General features: G+C 43.8%; 1 protein-coding gene across 1 annotated transcript in view; it reads left to right on the top strand.

Moving 5' to 3' along the window:
- The first annotated feature begins 389 nt into the window (after positions 1–389).
- ENPP6 (ectonucleotide pyrophosphatase/phosphodiesterase 6) overlaps positions 390–21,060 on the top strand; it is a 34,357-nt gene continuing 13,686 nt past the window's right edge. The window contains exons 1-3 of the mRNA XM_009866746.1: positions 390–645; positions 12,337–12,516; positions 19,617–19,728. Coding sequence (XP_009865048.1) covers positions 390–645; positions 12,337–12,516; positions 19,617–19,728 — 548 coding nt within the window. The remainder of the gene's footprint in view (positions 646–12,336; positions 12,517–19,616; positions 19,729–21,060) is intronic.

Genomic DNA, 21,060 nt, shown 5'->3' with positions numbered 1-21,060 from the left:
AGTGGGAGCTTGGCTGGCTGGGAGCTGCTCTCCCCCTCGCCTGGGGCCAGCGGGCACCCGTCCCTTGCTCACCCTCCCTCGGTCAGGTCTGCGTCGTCACACGCTCCGCTTGCTTTTGCGCTGTGCTTTCCCCATCGCTGCGAAGCATATTTTTTTTCCCCCTGTCTCTGGGAAAAGCTAAACTCTTCTCTCCGCTGGAAGTTAATCATCTGCTGGCAATTAACCTGTGACCTCCCACGCCCCCGGCGCGCGCGGGGCAGTGCTGTAGCTTTAACGCAGGCTGAGGGAGGACATCAGTGCCAGGTCCAGCCCCGAAGCTGCTGCAGATCCCTCACTGCTGCCCGGTCTTGGTCCTGGTCCTGGCCCTGGCCCTGGCAGCGCTGCTCGCCATGGGGAGCCTCAGCCTCTTCACCGCCCTCTTCGCCGCTGCCCTCGTCTCCCTCCTGCCGCTCCCCGCCACCCCCTCAGCCCACCGCAAGCTCCTGGTGTTCCTGCTCGATGGTTTTCGCTTCGACTACATCGACGACAGCGAGCTGGAGGGTCTGCCAGGCTTTCGGGACATCGTGAACATGGGGGTGAAGGTGGACTACATGACCCCAGATTTCCCCAGCCTCTCCTATCCGAATTACTACACGCTGATGACAGGTGAGTACTTGCACTTCTGTGCTGTGACTGATGATCCTCAGAGCTGCCAGCTCCTCATAACTTTCTTTTCCAAAGACAATCTTAAAATAACACAAGTTTTGCTTTTACTTGGGAATTTAAAACCACTGTAGAACTACAGATTAGTATTGCTTGTCTTAAATCTGCTCTGAACTTGGAAACGTTGCTTGGAGCTAGTTTTTGAAGTTCTCCTTTGCTCTCGGGGTCCCTACCTGCTGCCACCACAGCAGCACGGCCACCCAGGGCTCCCCACTGGGAACACTGGTGGGGTTATTGCATATAGACATAAAAACAAGCGGGAAATGCATGGACAATGAATACAGAGCCTGCTCAGACCCTTTCTAGTTAAGAAAAAGTTGTCTCAACTGAGGGTGGCTAAGACAAGAACTTATTTTCAGTCAGAAGTTCTGTTTTGGCAACTTCTGTGTTAAATTTCTTTTTAAACTTCAGAGACTTTCTGCTTTTACAGGTCCCTGTCTTAACTTTGCCCTAAGTCCTTGTGTCTGTAATAACCTGAAATAGCCAAACAGAAAAACATTAAGGATTTCTGCTTTTGCTCCCCTACAGTTTTGGGTTATTTTCTGAATGTTCAGTAGAGGCTTTCAGAAAACTGAGAGGCTTGTCATAGTTTTCATGATAGTTTTAAGCTAAGCTGAGCAACGCACGATTACAGTGACACTAGGAAAGTGCACAGAGTACAGCTGGGACATTTTCATCAGAGAGAGACAAACTGGAAACAACAATTAAGTGAAAAACCCCAACAAACTAAATAGAAAAGCTTTTCTGTGGTTTCTGGTTGTATTTTTCTCTGCAGTTATTTAACAAACAAGACTTTCCACCTAGTGAGGAGTGAGAAAATCTGTGCTCTCTTAAGATGTGCAGCATCTTCTGCTGTCCTCGGAACAATACAATGCTCAGCTGCTTGCTGGGAAAGCAAATAGATGCCATTGTAAGACAAAAATCTGGCATCAGTTGTATCCAGCTTGTTTTGAGAACTCTTAACCCCTTCTTCCCTCTCTCTCAAGAGAAACACCTTTCTCTTGCTCATCTCTGAACAGAAGAGAGTACAAAATGACCACAGTTTTTTTCGTGACTTGGTGCAAATGCATGAATGCAGAGCAGATGTCACAACTGAAAACAGAAGTGTCGTTCCACTCCAGACCATATTCTTCAGGTGTACATAGGCAAACTGGCTCAAATGCTTCATGTGCAAAAAGCCTTTGGATGGAGTTGGTAAAGAGGGAATGTAACTGCTTTCACTCCTTACCACATTTAATAATCACTTCTCTTAAGTGTGTATGCCTAGAGGGGAAGTCTATAATCAACTTTTTAAGGAGTTTTGAAAACATCCTATTCTGTACTCACAAAGAAGGAGTTTTGGTTTAGATGGTGAAACACCACTACTAGATATTTTTACATTTTGGGGGTTCTGGACTTTCTACAGCCCAACTTAAAGCAATGAGACAATCTATGAGATCAAAATCATCTCTTCTTGCAAGTCTCCTGGCTTTCATTATAAGGATCTCAATGCAAATACAACTTAATTGCAAACAACAATTTACCTTCACAACACATGAGTCATGGCAGTGGTAAACAGGTCAGGAACCATCAGAGGACCAAGTTTAGGTGATGAACATGCCCAAAGGAAGATCCAAGACTGCACTTGAGTCCTCAGGTGTTAGTGTACGCCCTGGCCGTGTCCTGACATGACAGCAGGGGAAATCCCACGGCTACATTGTTCTTACTCCCAGTGCCATGGTGCAGTCTCCACAGAAAGAAGACGTCACATTTCAGGTGATGGTGGGGTTAGGAGCATGGGGCATGCAGCAGACATAGCATTAGTGGTGCTCAGTCTGTGCACGTCAGATTCTGAAAGCTGTCCCAGCTTTTGGAAAAGCTGTGACATGGCAGGGTGACATGAGCATTGCACTGTAGTGACCTGCTTAGGGACCAGCAAGGTACCATCTCCCCATTGCTGCTGTACAGACGTACGAAAGTTTGCATGGCATCTCACTGCTCACGTATTTCCACTGTGGGGTGGGAGCAGAGGGGGTCTGTAACTGTTTTGCTCCATTTGCAACTGGGATGTGGAGTACTTAAACATTGCCACAGTTTCGTCTGGGAAATAAGGCACTACAAGGACAGGCTGTTCTTCACGTCTTGTCCTGAACTGCTGCATCACAAGCTCTTAAGAAACTCATATTTTAACATCCAAGGTGTCATATTTTAGCATTTGTGAGTGCAGTTTCATAGTATATTGTCTTTTTCCAGCTAAACCAGCTTAAGAAATTGCTGGCACCACCTACATGCTCCAACCCCTGACTTACTCACACTCCTGTCTCTTCCTTATTTGCTCATTTGCAAGGTCTCGTGGCTCCGCATTCATTAAGGAGCATGCATGGCTGCCAGATCTAGGACAGTGTGTGCATGAAAAAGCTGCGTTTGGGATGTGTTCCTCTCTTCCCTCTATCTATTTATCCCCTTTCTGTGTACCATCCCTCATCTAGCATCTGCACAAATTTCATGACTCCAGGGGGGAGATGGTTGCTCTGGGGGTTGTTCTCCCTCTTTTCAGTGGCTTTGGAGAACAGTGGACTCAGCTCCTCAAACATAATCATCATTGGGACAGGTTGGTCCCCTCAGATGTGAATTCACCTCCTCCTTGTGCCTAGGGCTGCAGGCAGAGGTTATGTAGCAACATCTGTCCCACTGCATCCTGTGCAGATGCCAAACAGGCCCTGCCAGCCCTGCCAGAAGGTAGTTTTCCTCTGTTACAGGCAACTAGCAAGCAATAGCAGCCGGCACAGCCGCCTGATTATCTGCAGTCATTCCATTTTACTTTAATGATGTTTTCAAGAGGGCAGTCTAGCTGAATTTACTCTTCATGAGAAATAGCAAGTTTACTGAGCTTTTCAAAGCTATAGGTGAATAGAAACAACCATAACTGACTGTCACAGATGAATGTTTTAGAACACTTCAAGAATCACTGACAAACACATTTGGAAAAGTGATTCTAATGTGAATTTGTAAAAGTGCAGCTTAATAAAGTTTGATGGCAAGGTTCACTCTATACTTGCTATGTGGAAGAAACATAACAAGTAAAATTGATTTAGAATCAAGCTAGAATGATTTACACAGAGATCAGTGATCCAAAAGGGTGAGGGAGACCTTCCCGTTGAGTCATGAGGTGCAGAGGGGACCCCCTTGCTTTCTCAGCTCCTAATAGATCTTAGGTGTGGCTAAATCCACTCTCAGTCTCAGACTTGGTCAACTATTTATGCCCAATAGATTTAATATAAAGTGTAAGAACAACCTCCCATTGAGTCACAAGGTTCAGAATGGACCCCCTTGATTTCTAAACTCCTCCTCAGAGAGGAGCCTAGGTGCAGCTGGATCCAGACTTAACACAGACTTCATCAATGGTTTATATCTAATATTATTACACATGTGGACTTAATTAGCATTAATTCAGCATGCTATCAGTTGCTCGGTGGGGATCTGTTGTGAATAAGGGGTCTCTCCATCTTGGTAAGAGAAATATCTTAGTCTCAGGCAAGGAATCTCAAACCTTGAGAGGCATCCCATCTCAAGGGGAGATAACTGCCATGCAGCCACACTGCCTGGCAGGGAGTACTCAAAGAAGACTCACTGAGGCTGTCATATTGATGGGATAAAGAGGTTGGCTTGCAATCAAATCGCACACAATGGGAAGGTATGCACAAGACTCCTTGCACCCACAACTTTCTTTGATCCTCGATAAAGGAGTCTTGGAAGAAACACCCGCTATTCATACATTAATCGCATGATCAGTGTTCCAAACTTGTATGCACTGATGCTCACCGGATCACTCTGCTCCTTTGTGAGTTGTCTAGAGGAGTTCTTGGCCCAGCTACAGCTCATGCCTTTTCATCTTCTGGAGCCTGTATCAAACTGCTGCAAGTTTGGTTAAGGAGGTTGAGCGCATCCATCACACTGATCATCAAGAGCCATGGATTCAAGTATACTAATGTGAAGCGTACCCCATTTTGCTGAGACTAGGTGATAGGTGACGCACAGGTGCAGTGGGAGGAACAGAGCTCAGCCTAGGTAAACAAACCAGATGAATTTTGTAAGGGAAATGGGAAGAATGAGATGACTTGCCTACAGTCAGGCAATGCTCTTCGTGGCAGAACCTCTCCCTGCTTAAATCTGCTGCTCCTAACCTACGAGAAAATATTTGCTTGAGCTTCCTGGAGTGACACAGAAATCCTCATCCGAAAGCCCAGGGCCTACTTGGAGGTCTTTCACTTCCTCCACATCTACAGCAATTATGAAAAAGAAGAGCACAGCATAGAAACGAGAGGAATGTGAACGGCTTGTCTTCTTCATATAGAGTCATTGAGTGATTCACAACACAGGGAGAAGCTCCTATCTCCCCGCACTCTCTGCCCCAGGGCATCCTCCCACAGCAACCCACACTCTCTGCTGCACCCACTGGAAGGTCATGGGTTACTTTGTCCTCATCCCACTTTCCTCCCTCCGCAGTGGCAACACAGAGTGTCACAGCTGCCACCTAGCACTCTGCAAGGTCTCCCACCAGGGATGAGTTGGGGTACCTCAGGAAGGCAAAGCACCACTCCAAATTATCTGACAGACAAATGCTATTTGTTTGAGGAAGCACCAAACACCAGCCAAGACATTGCTGAAGCAAAGGGATCTCACTGACGTGCAACTGGAGAAGGTGTTCTGTTGAAAAACTCAGTGGTGTGCAAGGTAACCCAAGGATGTACCAGCTTAAAATCCCACTCCTTGAAAAGTAGTCTTGTCTAACAACTTCATTCATGTCACTTTCCTCAGTTTTGACTTCCACAGTGGCGTAAAGACAGGTTCTTGAGCAGTTGGGTTGTCTTCTGAGCTGCCAGGCTAAATCCTACCCGGTGTCCTAGCTTTCCATGCTCGTTAGGAAACTGCAGTTGCTGACCTGAAAGGCATGATGTAAAATAGCAAATTGGGTAAAAGGAGTTGTTGCTGCTGACATGTGTGTTTGAGAGAGTTTTGGGGGGCTTAATGTGGGCTTGGCAAGGGGGAGAAGAAGGAGTCCAAATACACATATCCCAAAAGGCTCACTTAATCACATCATGTGCTGTTTTGCAAAGAAAACAATTACAACCACAAGCCACTTCGAGTTTTTATCCTGTGGGGAGTTTTTAATCTTCCCCTTCCCTGCCGTGGCCTGGCTCTGCAGGAAGCTGTCGTGCCAAGCTAAATGGAAAGTCTGAGGTCTCCCCCATAACCACTGCGAGCATGAGTTACTGCTTCAGAGCACTTCATGCCATATCTCTTGATAAGTGGTTTGGATTTCCCTCCCATGCCAATTCGTGGGTATTGGGGAGTGCTGGGGGACCCACCGCACCCCAGCTCCCCTGAAGCCTCTCCAGCTCAGGGCACACAGGGATTCCTCACATTTCCAACCCTGGCCAGCATGAACATGGGCAGATGGTAACACATCTGAGCTGGAAACCCAGGGAGGATTTATTTTCTAAGACTCTAACAACAATGAGGTCTTTTCTGGCAGGTCCTTCATGAGGACGTTCCAGCTGCGTGGTCAGCTGTGCGGCCTCGTGTCCAAGAGCCGTATTTCTTTTGGCCTCCATGGGAAGCAGAGGGAGTCCCTGCTCGCAAAGGTGGGTGGGTGGGGATCTGGCGAGGGGCCTCCATGTCCCTCTTTGCACAGGGTCTGATCTCAAATACTTGGCAAAAAGGCTACAAGGTCCCATGAAGATTATGGGATGAGGGAGGAGGTTGAACAAAGGACATTTCGGTCTGTGGCACCCAAGGTGAAGGCACTGGTCTTTGCAGGGCCATCCCACACTTGCCATAACTCCGTCACAGCATGTTTGGGGCTCCTCTAAAATACAAGGGAGGTGTGTGGTGTTTTCCCAGCTGTGGCTCAGCCCTGCATATGCTGTCACCTTCTCCTCTGCACAGCAGGAGGGAGAGGGGCGACACGGCAGAAGTCCCAAGGATGGGTGACAAAATCTACTCTGCTAGGCTGAAGGTTTCACCCATCTTTTGTGTTTCTACCATCCTTCCTCCACTCTTCACTCTTTGTGTTGGCATATTTGACTGCTGAGGGCTTTGGTGGATGATCTTACGGTCTAATAAACAGACAGCCTGCTTCTGTTTTCCCCTGAGCACAGTAAATCCTAATATAAGTTGCACCCCGTTTATTCCATGTTTCTGGGAGCAAATGTCCTCTGGGATCTCGCTGATGTGCACACTTACTAGTGCATTTATTGATTGCTATTAGAGGTCTTGTGGTTTACAGCACAGCATCTTCACTCACCATCCACTATCCACTCGGTACCCAGAGAAAGACAATTTTTGTTTAACAGTTAAGCAAGATTTTAAGTACATAAACAATACCTGCATATTGTCTGAGGTATAAAAAAAATGGAGGGATAGGAATACAACAGGGAAATTTATTATTGGTACACATGAATGGGAACTACCTCAACTTCACTGTCCAAGCTGAGAAAAAAGTCAGGAGGCACAAAGAGCATGATGAGTGACAAGGGAATAGGACTTTTTCTTTTTGCTTTTAACTGTTACAGATGCCAGCATCAGTAAAGATTTAAAAGATTCTGTTCATGACATACATTTTTAAAATCAAGAGCCTCTTCTTTGTTTTGGATTCGTAGCTTTCCATTTCTAAAATTGTGTTCTGGGACACAAAAGAGCATGAAGAAGTCTGTGCTAATACTATTAACTGGCAGGAAAGGGGTACTATCCTAGCAAGGACAGGCTGGCAAAGAGAATGGGAACTGGGAGAGTTTTTCATTTTCACATTCTTCATCTTGCTTTGTTTACTCACCGCCTGCAGAAAGGCTGCAATGCCCAGTGCCAAGATTTTCTTCTTTCACACATACAAAAAACGTTGTAAAAAAAATCTGTGTTTGCTTTCCACCAGTTAAAAAAAAAAAAAAGGAAATACTTTCAAAATTGAGAACATGAAATTTTCTCTAACACAAGATTACATATGCTACAAATGGACTCCTAGAGTTCTTTCTTTCTGACTAGCTACAACCTCACAGCTCACAACTAGCATACCTCCTGCCCGCTACTAGCAGCAGTAAGTGGCCATTCACGTATGAAGATCTTTCTTTGCCAAGCCACAGCTGATGAATGGAAAATTGCGAGAGGCTTGTACCCTCTCCAGCAGCTTTGCCCATCCCTTTATTCAGGCCCTCTGTAGTGTCTTGAGCTGTCCCCAGCTGTGGGCGGTCAGGAGTCCCAGCATGGTCCCACTGCTGCTGCTCAGCTCAGGAGACCAAACAACAGCTCGGAGCAGCTGCTCTCCAGCGACACAGGACCTGCCCTCCCACACAAGCAAGAACCTGCAAAGCCTAAACTGGATGCTTTGGAAGCAATTTTCATGGACACCAGCCCATGTCCCATTGTGAAAGCAACGAATTAAGAGTTTCATGTTCTTATTAATTGAACCTCCTTCAGGGGAAAAATAATAATGCTGTGTATAGCAGAGATTTTTTCTGTGCCTTTGATGTGATCCTTCTTGGATTGCAAAGTCTTGCCCGACGCAGGCTAAGGTGTTTCTGGTTTGGTTCTGTCTGGTACTGGATGTCATAAAAAATTGGAAAGACTTCACTAGCAAACTCTTCTTGGACTATAAATTGTCCGTGCACATCTTGCAGATACTGTTTTGCTTGGGGACCCGCAGATGGCAGGGCCACTTTGCCCACACTAGCACTCCCTCTCTGACTTCTTGTGAGCCCTGGTCTTCTCAAGGCCACTTAAACTTCACCATATGTGTTTGTTTTTTCTCTCTGTGGTCTCTCTTTGCAAAGCACGGCAGATGAGATCCAGCAAGGGAAGAGCAGAGCGGGGCATATATTAAAGCAGACAGAGCTGAGCCCTTCGGGATACTCTGCTCACACCAGGCTGGGCTCAGCCCTTGGGGATGGGAACACCACAGTATCTGCTCTGGAGTGGGATTATGGTGCTAGTGACTTTAATGTCTAAGGGCAAGTCATCCATCAGGTCAGCAGGGGGGTAGGAAGTGAGGTGAGGAGATGATAAATGAGGAGGTCCAGGTCAGCATCTAGATGATTCTTCAAAGACATAGCAGAAGAAAACATTGTGGGAAGGGAAGGAAGGGGAGAAAGGGAACTGCATGTGTCATTTGAGCTGTTAAAACCTACCTAGCTTATGTATGCGCAGCTGTTGACATGGAGGAACTTAAATCTTCCCCAGCCTATGTAGCTCCATAGCAGCCTGTGCTTGCATCTGCCCTCCTGGCTCTTGTCACTTCCCAGGGAGTGGGGCAGGACATCATGGTGGGGCATGGGAGGAAATATCTCACCCTATCAGCAAAGCATGCAGATCATATCACATAGCACAGCACGTTTAGCTAAATGCATGTACATATGGTTAGCATCAGGTGGACACCATGTGGGTATGGATTTTACTTTCTTTGCTGTGTTGGCTAGCATACACACCATGGGTTCTTTGATAAATTTGATTTGCTCAGTGCAGAGACAATTTACCTCTGTTTTATCGCCCGATGCACCAGGTACAGCACTGGTTATCTGTTCCGTGCTGCCTCTCTTTAAATAACAAAGATCACTGAGTGTCTCAAGAGTATTTTCTCTTGTAGCTTTACATGCAGGTGGTCCCTCTAGGATATATTGTGCCTACTGGTGATCATATAAACTGTGCCTGTGGTCAGTGAAAATCCACCAAAGAAAGAAGAGATGACTCCTGCAGAAAATGATACAGGAGTGCACACTCTGATTTCCAGGTCTTACATACAGCTGATGTAGGGTGAACAGCCCTCAGCATTACTGCGATGTTGTTGTGGTTTGCCAAGTGGTTGTGTGTTGGGTTGGTTTTTTTTTTTAATTTCATCTTTGTTTTGCATAGATTCGTTTGAATGCTGATAAAAGTGCCTGGAGACATGGGAATGTGCTTTAGACAAAGTCAATGCTATAAGAAGTGCAGTGTCCAAGTAAGCTGTGGCATGCAGGCTTGCAAATGCTTTTTCTGGCTCTCTTCCAGAAGGATACAGCAGTTATCATATTCCTGCAAACTATGCCCTCTTTGTTTTCCTCTGTTGCTTGAGGACGAGGTGCTTTTTACTACAATTGCAGTGACTTTAAGCAATGACATCTATATGCTGAAATTACTTCTTGCCCTGTTTCTATTTCTGAAACTTTTAGGATAACATTTGATTAGAGAGGAAAGCTGTAGTAATGGAAGCAATAATAAATTCAGCGTGTTATACTGTCTATGTTGCTATTTTGATAATCATTAAAAAGGAGATCACCAAAGGCCATTTTCTCAGGCTGGGAAAACTAAGTTAAAACAGGTGTTGCAAAGAACTGTAGTTGTACAAGTAGTCCAAAAAAATATGTGAGAAGTTACCTTAATTCTGTGTATGAGTCTCTTCAGGGGACAGAAATGAAAGCAATTGCAGGGATTTTAATCTAGAGAGCAAGGCACAGAATTACCATGGTTGAAAATTAACAGAGGTCGAAAATAAATTTAGATATGAGACATACCTTTTGAACAGTATCTACTGATGGTAAATACTGGGATGAGCAACCCAAGGAGGAGCTTGATTATTTGGTTATTGACATCTTCCAAGGAGGTCCAGGATCTTCCTGGGACACCAGCTTCAGACAAGCTTCAGACTCCAGGCAGTAGTAAACGCTCATGTCTGTTGGTCTGTCCACTCATCTCATCTTCCCTGTGAACCAAGAGTGTCTGAAAGAAAATTGATACCTTCTAGTCTTCTAGGCCTTTTTTTCAATGTAAAAACAGAGTCCATAGTAAAATGAACTTGTCTTATGCGGAGATCAGAGCAGTACTATCCTCTGTATTAGTGCACATAGTTAATTAATCTTCCCAACAACGCCACAAAACCAATCTCTATTCTGTTGCTTAAAGAGGTGGGCAAACTGACAGCAGACCTTAAATCCTATAGGGAGCTCACATCAGGAGCAGCTGAAGCTCATTGTTCCTATGTGAAAACTACACTACACATCACACAAATACGTGACGTAAGATCTTCAACACTGACCTGCAGGTTTCCTGGGCTGGCACCAGTTGCCTGCCTGCAGTTTAACAGGTTGTCATATGCTCAGGAGTATGTGGTCAAGAAGCTGAAGAGAGGGGGTTCTCCTCTAAGTGGGAAGGTTTTGCTTTTGATACACTATGGAGGCTTGCTTCTAGCTCTTTCGAGACTTAGAGCAAAGAAAGCACTTGGCAGGCTAAAGAGGACAGATTCCTGCCCATCCAACACACCAGTTCTCCTGTATTAAACCTGTTTGGCTTAACACGGTAAATAGTGACTGCCACAAATTGGGGCTGCTTTTCTTCACGGGGAAGGAGGAAATGTTTTGCATAATTGAAATACTTTGTAGCAGGGAAGAAGAGTTCAAAATCCAGTTCAAGGTCACATGTACCCGAAGTATACAGAGTCCTCTGCTCAAAATTATGCCTTTTCAAAACAAGCATACCAGGGTTATTTCAGTTCCAATCACCACGCTCCGTCTCACAATAATCAAAGCCTGTTATCTGGATCCCTGCAATATCGTGACTCACCAGCTAATGATGACAGTGTCTCACATACGCATCAGTTGTTGCTTTTTGAGATAATAGAAATTGTGAAGTCCCAGTGCAACTTGATCTTCAACATTTATCTTACCATTTTCTGTTAATTCACCTTTAGATTAACTCTTAAAGTACAATATCCTCTCCTCTGACAATGACAAAAACCGGAAGATACTGCTCAGCTATTACGTACTAAGTTCTGGTAACATAAAGTAGCCCAAGGGCTACTTTTAAAAATACTTTAAAAAATAATCTAATAATAATAGAAAACAGAACTCATATGTAGAGGTTTTAGCTTAGTTTTACCTTGTTAGCAGAAGAAACAACATGCCCCATGGGTAAAGGAGAGGGGAAATGCAAGTTTCCCAAATTTTGTGTTTCCAGATTGCGCTCTTACCCCTTCTCATTCACAGACTGATTCCTGCAGCCCTCTGGGTCTGTGCACTGGCAGGTACTTTAAAATGGCCTCAGACTTGGCAGCTGTTGTGTGTGTAGAAGGAGCCAGGTGTCACCCAAACATGTGGCACCCATCTGGGCTGCTACTGCAGTGGCTTCTGTGCGTGGAATGGGTATGGCATGTTGAGCAGCCCATCGGGTGTGGGATTTGTTTCTTCTGACCTCAGCTGTCTAACAGCCAGCAGTCTGAAGCTAAGCGAATTACTTGATCTTTCTCTATGTTTATTAGAGGGCAACATGCACTTCCAGAGAATAACTCCTCCCAGACACCTTAGATGCCTGTCTTAGGATAGCATGAATTGCTTTCTAGAGGTGCCTCTTCTTCTCGATTGACTGTGGAGGGAACACAGGTGGCTGACAAGCTTCAGCAACTAACTTTTAGGTGGCTGAACTGAAAGATACAGATACCTAGAGGACCTCAATAAATGTACAAGAGTCAAGAAGACAGTATGAGCGGTTGCAAGGTAAGAGGTCCCTAAGTTCGAATTGGGGCTTTTCAGTTAATTTGCTGGATGAGCCAGTGGTAGCAGTGATGGCACTGGTGGCACCCTTCTGCTGGAGAACACCAACCTGATTGTGCTGGGCTTTTTTTTTTCACTCCCAAAGGTCGCCACTGTGAGGTCCATCAGATGACTGGAAACTACATGTGGGACCAAAAGACAAATGTATCTTTCGATATTGGTGTGAATAAAGAAAGCCTGCTGCCTCTCTGGTGGAACGGATCGGAGCCTTTGTGGGTCACGATGATGAAAGAAAAGAAGAATGTTTCCATGTACTACTGGCCAGGTTAGTATGTCAAAAATTGCTACCATCTTAACGCTGCATCTTTATATCTAAGCACTCCATATACTGTAGAATGGCTCTTTAATACAATTCTGAAATATAGACAAGAATTATGCGTGTTTTACAAACCACTCATAGAAATTAATTATCTTGTCTCAGGCCATGACAATTCACATATTCTTAGAAAGCAAAAGACTGATATCACTAGATGTAGTGTTCCATCAAACCTTACCTTCAGGAGGTGCTAGCTTGCAAGAGCATCCCCTCCTCCACCAGCTGCTCATTCCTCCTTGTCCACCTGTAGCTTCTGCTGTGCTAAACGGTTCACAAAGCAATGGTGTAGTCCATGTCATGGATCAAAGTTAAAGAGTAACCATCCTTCTCCAATGCTTGTTTGGTTTTAACCTGGAAATGAATAGCTGAAAATTATGTACTTTCACTGTGGGGACAGCAAAATCCAGCTGAAAGCAAAGTATCCTTTGGTGAGCTGGAGTGAGCACTCTTGTCCTCTTCCATTATTAACTCAGCCAAGGTCCCAGTTGCTCTGAGTCTCAGCCATTCGTCTGGAGGGACTTGGCTTTTTCTTTCCTGTTTTTCGGGGCATTGAATCATTGAAATCACTAGGGATATATAATAACAGATTTTTGTTAACAACAACGAGTATACCCTTAGGCTGTCCATTTAGGGACCCATTGGAAATAGATGTTCCAGCTGTGCAGCCAGGCACCAAATCCCTTGCCAGATATCCAGATTCTCAACTTTTTGACCTTTTCACTCTGCTACTTAAGCAGTACGCAAATATCATCCTGTGTAGCTGGAGACTAGAGTAGCACGTATTAGAAGAGCTGTGCTGAATACAGCCAGTGCCAGTGGGGAAGGCAGCGGCAGCTGACTCTCGCCTCGGGCTCCTGGCCAGCTCATCTTCCGCATCCCAATGCACGTGTGTCTGGTCACAGTTTTTCCATGTGGCTAATGGTGTCCCAGAAAAAAGGCCACAGTTCTCAGGAAAGGAAAGAAAAGAAAGAGCAAACCAAGATGAAAAACATTGACAAGCCATCCAGAGAGTTTCTACAGTACTGAAGAGTGAACAGATCTGAGGGCGACAATATTGCCTTGTAAATACAAAGGCAGTCTGAGGGACTGGAATTGCAAACTAGACATAATGGTTTGAATTTGGCCTCAGAAAAAAAAGCTCCATCTAATTGGAGATCTAATTGGTGACCTAAGAGCAATGCAAATAGTAGGTGTCATGTCTGGACTGATGCAACCACTGGGCTCACTTTGGATCATAACTTAGGTTTGGGATTCTCATAGACAACATAAGAGGTGCAACCACACCAACAACTAGAAAATGTAAAAGATTTATTAAGCAATGAGTAATAAGCAACAGCTAATTAAGGTATTGCCAATATTGGTTTCATATTAGAGAGAAATAGAAAAGTTAAGAGAAAATGTAGAGAAAAGAGGAAAAGGGAGAGAAAAGAGGAAAGAAGGAGGGAAAGGAGATAGAAAGAACATCATCCTGGGTTCCAGCATCGTCCAGTCATTTTCAGATCCAGGATGATGGGGTGCCACCTGTAGCTTGGTATGTTGTGTTTTTATAGTGTTTGGCACACCTAGCCCCCTCCTACAGGTGAAGTCTGCATTAATTTGTGCACAGGCGCTGTGGCATCTTCCAGAGAATTCCTCAAATGAGTCAGAGGGTTACTTTGGGGTCTCTGGAGGTGCTCTGGGGGTTTCTGATGGTCATCTGGGCGTTGAATTTCCCCTGTAACTTGCCTGACTGTAGATGTGGTTTGACCATCACACTGTTTCATTGATATGGTTAAGTGAAGTCAATCAACATAGGAAGAAGACAGACCATCCCTGCAGGGACCCATTCCCATGATCTCTGGTAATCAGGCCTGAGTGGCAAGATAAGGACCAAGGCTGTTTGAGACATCTTTCTTTACAGTCTCTTACAGTAGGATATGGAAATTATAAAAGAATGCAGAAATTCTTCTAAAGATTTGCAAAAAGACCTGTTTATATAGACCATTCATTTTAAACTACTAATGTAATGCACTGAATAGGTATAATTATATGCTGAGTAACAGTCTACAGAGAGCTACCAAAATCCAAAAGATCAGTATCACTTAGCTCCTTCATGTTGCCCTTTGAGCACTGTTTCCCAGGGTGTATACATATATCTATCCCTGTACACATATGTATACCCTTCACACTTATCCATCTATTGTTTTCAGTGGAAAATTGCAAGGAACGAGGAACTCCATAAGAAGTGCTTATGCTTCCAAGTGTATGCATTGACTCTCTTACAATACAGAGGGGGAACTCTTTTGCGTGGATCTGGTATTTTAGCTGTAGACTGTGATGCGTACATCTGTCTGCCATTAATTATTTATCTGTGACAGATGACCTTTGTCAAAGTCATCAGTGTCTCAATTCAGCAAAGATTTCAGCACGTGCTTATTTTAAAGATGTTCATGATCTCAAAGGACACATTGGCAATACAGGGTCAGGCACAGGGCAGGAAGCAGGGTAAAACGCAGAACTATTGAACTAAAATACAGGGCAGTTGGGCTGCAGTAGGACTCTAGACATAGCTGGAGTTAAGAGAAGTCACCCTAAATGCAACAGTATATAAAACAATTTCCCTATACGATTTTTTTAACTGTTATCTAGTTTCATAGTAAGGATATAATCCTTTCTAATAATTCCATATCTGTTACTTTAAAGCTTTATAGCTATTATTTTAATTAATTCTTAACAAGGCATTTGACTGGGGAGTGATGCCAATCAAAATGAAAGAAAAAAATAAGAGTTTAATAACCAAGGTGGGTAGAGGTCCCACAGACACTTGCACTGCAAGTGATTAACTTTCCAGCCTGAGGATATACTGCTGCTTAGTAATGAATCTTGCAAATCTGATAAAAATCCAAACAGCAAAAGTTTGGGAAACTTTTAATAGGAACAGCAATGTAGAGCCAAATTCATCACACTTTGTTCTGGAAGATGCTATTTACTCTCTAGCCAGTAGTGAAGACAAATGAGACTGATAAAACAAAGCAGAAACACGATGTGAATGCCAGCAAGCTGATTCCCAGAGTTAACTTACACCACTGCCATTTCCTCCTTAGAGCCAGTTCCAAGCTTTGTGAAGTCTGAACCCAAAATCTGCCATTTTGCATTCTTCCCTATGTTCCTCTCTTGTGTGTAGCCAGTGCTTAAAGGAAGAAAAGCCAGACCCCAGCAAACAAGGACAGAAAGCAGGAAGACTGTCAGATGCAAACACCCATCCATGGCAGCTTTATCTGTGAGCTCAACATAAACATAGCAAAGATAACTCACAGGCAGAATTCGTCTGGGCTCTCCTGTATCTAGGAGTAGAGAAGCCAAAATACCACCATGCTAGGGGTCCCAACCACTACTTTGGCCAAAATATAAGCATTTGGCTTGCAGGGACATTTTTCTCCCTTGTTTATGGTGTTTGTTAGGCAGTTTCTGCTCTTCAAGGCATCCCTGGGGGGAAAGTCATGTATCCTCTGACTGACTGCTAAGTAAAACACAAGAGCTAACACCCTACATGGGCAGAAAGGTGCAACCTCTCACCCAGGTTGCCTGTCTGAAGCTGTGTAGCTCCAGCAGATGGTGAAGCCTCAGAGGATCATGAGAGCATCCCGGTGGTACCACCAGTATCAAAGGTTTAAAGCATTCCTCATGCTGAGCCCCATGAGTGGTGTCACCTCAGACCCCTAAACTCCTTCGTTTTCTGGCAGCCCATGCAACAGCTTCAGCTGAAGTGCAGTGACATCTTTTCTAAACACTGAAATGAGAGAAAGTGAAACAAAAAGACTCTAAGTGCAACTTTTTGCCATTTAAACACAACGTTTATGAGACCGTGGAGCTAGTCTGGAAAGTTTTCCAAACCTTCTGTTATGACATGAAGTATCCAACTGCTAAATCAATGTTTAGAAATGCAATTTAAAGCTGGCAGGGGCTCAGGTCTCCACGTCAGATAGATAAAGAGGAGCCTATATATCACTGTGAAAGAAGTCCTTATTCCTGTTCCAGCAGTTCAAGTTTTTAAATAAAGGTTTAGTGTCATGCAAAACTGTGCAGAAAGGTATCTAACATTACATCTTAGTAAATACAACTCTTCTATTGTAGTTTAACCAAGTTAAAAAATAACATTCCCTTTGTCTGGATCCAAATCCTTTTAAATTTCTTTTCCCATAATATTTAAATGAGAAAACTTACCATCTGTGCTGGCCTCTACCAATATTCAATGTTAATATTAAAGGGTCTTCATGGCCAGTATTTTGGAATTGCAACAAGCATTAACATTAAAAAACCCAATTTCAAGTTCTGTCTATCACAAAGGCTATAAAAAAAAAAGAAAGAAAAAGGTAGCTCTTGGTATCTAAGCAACCTGAATTTTCAGTGCAACTGCCAATGAAGTGCACACTTGAAGACCAATATTTAGTGTCCAAAATGATTTCTAATTGTTGCTGCCTCTATAATCTTTTACATCATTCTCATCACTTGATGATCTAGAAATAGCAAAGATATCTCAGCAACCAAAATATCGCAGACCCCCAAGAGGTTAACACTTCCAATTAAAACGATCTTATGAGTAATTCTGAGGAACACTATCTGAGAAAAATCATACTCTGATGTCAGTATCTGGAGAGGAAAAAAGAGGCAAAATCATCACATTAGTCATTGGTTGTGAGCAGTCACCCACCCAAAACAAAATACTAGGCATTTCCAACACATTTCCAAATGTGTCCTTAACTTCTTGCCTGGGTCTGGAGCCAATCTTTTCCCAGACTTAAGTGTCACAGCAGAAATTGGCTCTGACATTCCAGTCCAGTCCTGAAATACTTAGCAAGGCCCACAGAGGACTACTGCCTCACCTCTACCATCCCAGGTAGCTGAAAACCCATGTTTTGCTGCTGGTAGCACCCAGGACATCACGCAAAAGACCGAAACTGCACAGCCTCAGGGCAAGGGGCAAGGGCTCCTGCTTCCTCGAGGTAATTTCAGGTCATTCATGAAATACCTTTTTTTTTTTTTTTGATGTTTTGGTTAGGAAGCAGTTGGGACCTGTCTGTGTTGCACAATGCAATTTCTTGAAGGTGCTGCGCACAGATCTGTGTAAGTTTTATTGTGGGATGGTATGGAGATTCAGTTCTTGTCAAGTTATCTGCAGGCTGTTCATCCAGGTTGCAAGATTATCTTTCCTGGTGGAGAGATAAACACTAAAGCATCAGAAGAGGGAGGATTAAGTCATATAAATTTGGGGCAACAGGGGGAAGAACTTTTGAAAAGGGAGAACCATCACACATCCCCATAATGTTCGATCGAGGTTCAAAGTGATGTAAATATATTTTTAGAGAAAAATAAATTAGTTGACTACATTTGCTGTTTACTATTGCAAATAATTAATTCTTACAAGCAGTTAAGTGTAGTAGATGGGGTCCCTTGAAACACACAAAGAATCTGGAGACGTGGGAGCTGCAACCATTGACTGCTGGGTGAAGAGATGCCATCTGTGATGTGTTCTAGGGTTCTTTAACTTTTCGAAAGGGTAACCTCCATTGGAATTTTCTGGCTTTCACCAAATCAGTGAAGATTTTTTCAAGCTTCCCAAGCTGAAATATTTAAGTTTTTCTAACCTTTCATGGTGCTCCTGAGAAGCTGTGAGCAGAAGTCACTTAGCCAGCTTAGCCTACAAGCGGTGTGCTTTTCCCTGTGTCGCAGTACTGCACCTCAGCGAGGTGAGCTCACACAGGCTGAGATGCAAGACTTTGACAAATTTTCTTTACGGTGTGTCCCAGTAAGCAAACCATTGTAAATCAGATCTGAAAGTAGCTCTGCTTCCTCTAGTGCCTTCATCTGTACTGACATTCCTGTGCAACCTTCTTCCCCTCCAAGCAACAAGTCAACTTACAACAGTCATAGAATCATAGAATGGCCTAGAGCTGGAAGGGACCCTAGAGAACATTTTAATCCAGCCTCCCTGTCGCCAGGGACGCCACCTCTCGACTAGATCAGGCAACACATGGGGACCGAACAGGAATCGAACCCGCGACCTTGACGTTGCTAGCGCTACACTCAACTGACTGAGCTAACCAGCCCCCTTAATGCCTACTCCTTTCATCCCAATGGAGAAGCAAAGGGACCCAAATGCAGACAGATTCAGGCTCTGCTATGGCTTAGAGTTGCTTTTTTGACCTGACTGTATTGCTATACAGAGAGATCATTTTTAAAAAGATTTTTTTATTTTTGTTTTCTGTGCCTCAGGAATACAGTAGAAAACGCCTAACTGATAGGAGGACTCTGGGGCTCTCAAAAGATAATTTGCATGAATCCAGTGTTTCTGAAAGCACTTTTTTTTAAAAAAAAAAATTAATGTTATTCAGCAGCATAGTAACTAGGGAGCAAAAGGACAAAAAAACCACGAAAACATGTTTTTGTGTGTTCAGGGCCATGTTCTCCTGTAGGATTTGTTGCCATAAATTTCTGGTGCACAAAACAGAATGTATTTTGTAAGGAAGGCTGCAAGTTACCAAGAGAGTTAATGGGTTTATACTGTTTTAATAAGACCTCCTGGGAAACAGATTTAATAGTGGAGTACCAGTATCACATAATAAAATAGAGTTTTAAAAGGATATTATGACGTAAGATACAGTGTGTCTAACTGGAAAGTATTTGCTGAGCTTTCATGGAACAATATCTAAATCTATTATGTTGGAAGCCTGGAAATGAGGCTATGTGGCTGCAGCAGCTAAAATAAAAACAAGGTAGCAACTTAGGTGGAAAGGGTTCACCACAAGGGAATGAAGAGTTTTATTGTGAGAAGGTCATACAGAGACCTTCCTTTCAGAGAGGGAAATAAAAGGATCTAATGTATAGCTTGCTACACACACTCATCAAACCAACCTCTCTCCCCTTTTCACTTCCCAACCACAAGGTTTCCTGCAGGGAAGGTGTAAGGTAAGTAACGTCACAGGGAATTTACAAACCTGAACTTGGACCCCACGGTGTGGGGTCTGTGATCAGGGTGAAACAGCAGAATTTACCACATTTTTTGTTCATAGGCTGTGAGGTCGAAATCCTTGGAGTCAGACCAAGTTACTGCCGTGAGTACTTCAGTGTCCCAACAGACAAAAACTTCGCGGATGCCATCAGCGATGCTCTCGAGTCTTTGCGGTACGTCACTAGACTTCTGTGGTGTGGCATTTCCTCTCTCAAGGATGAGCATTTGGATTTACTATCAGCCTTGCTCTAGGGAAATTTTCAGGATTGGCTCCCAGCGGGGAAGATGGGGGCTAAGGCTGCTTTATAGTACTGTCTTAGAAACAGGACCATAACAGAAATGGGCCCCTACATTAAGATTGGAGTGAAGATGAGCTCCTCTCTCCATGTCTAGGTGAAACGTAAAAATCACTAAATAGGTCTGGGTTTTAGCTCAAACCCAGGACATTAGGTTACAATTCAGAGGAGACATCTTGACTTACTATTTTTAATTTGCTTACTATTTTTAATTTACTTCAAGATCAGTCTGTATCTATTCACTGACCTGCACGAGCAGACTTCAAAATGCTTGTATTTAGAGAGAGCTCCTGGGAATTTGGAAATTCTGAAATTCAGCTCTGATCACCTGTTTACAAGACCAATGCTTTGGCTCCTTTTGCATTTTAGAACATCTCAAGCACAGTGATTTTGGAGTGGGTATTCATTTTGTGCAAATGTGACTAGACTAGACTAGAATAGTTCAGCTGGAAAGGACCTACAACGATCATCTAGCCCTACTGATGGGTACAATGCGAATATATCTCTCACACAACTCCAATGAAAAATGTATGTTCCACATCTATCTTCCCAGTTCCACCACCTCTCATCCAAACATGAGCTAGGGACAATTCCACATGGGCTATAAAATCGCATCTCCACGTGCAGAGCCAAAGCCTTACCTTAGCTATAACTACCTTTCCTCTTCTAGAATCTTTTTGGTCCCATAATTTATCTGATTGTAGGATACACTTCTACTTTACTACTTGTCAAACTGCCATAGAGATTTGAATCTGAAAAGTTTCATATTCAGACGCTGAGTGTTGCTTGTCCTTGAAATCAAGGCTCTAAAATTATGAGTGTGCTGCTGGAGATTGCACACTGGGTCCTGCTCAACAGATGCTCACAAGTCATGGTGTCATTTACAGCATGGGGCTTCAAGAGAAGCTGTCTCAGAATACGTGAGACATTTGAACCTGAAATGCTTGAGCTTGTATTTTGAGAAAGTTATCTGCATGTGACATGAGGAGGTCATATGTGCCATAGGATGCTTTCTGGAGCTTCTGTGACACTTTTCATAGAATCACAGAACAATTCAGGTTGGAAAAGACCCTTGGGATCATCGAGTCCAACCATTAACCCTACACTACAAGTTCACCCCTAAACCATATCACCCAACACCACGTCTAAGCGACACTTAAACACATCCAGGGATGGCGACTCAACCACGTACCTAGGCAGTCTGTTCCA

The sequence above is a fragment of the Apaloderma vittatum genome, unplaced genomic scaffold, assembly GCF_000703405.1.
Source record: "Apaloderma vittatum isolate BGI_N311 unplaced genomic scaffold, ASM70340v1 scaffold16683, whole genome shotgun sequence".
Taxonomy (NCBI): Eukaryota; Metazoa; Chordata; class Aves; order Trogoniformes; family Trogonidae; genus Apaloderma; species Apaloderma vittatum.
The sequence above is the reverse complement of the archived record's forward strand: the minus strand, read 5'-3'. Positions and strand labels throughout refer to the sequence as shown.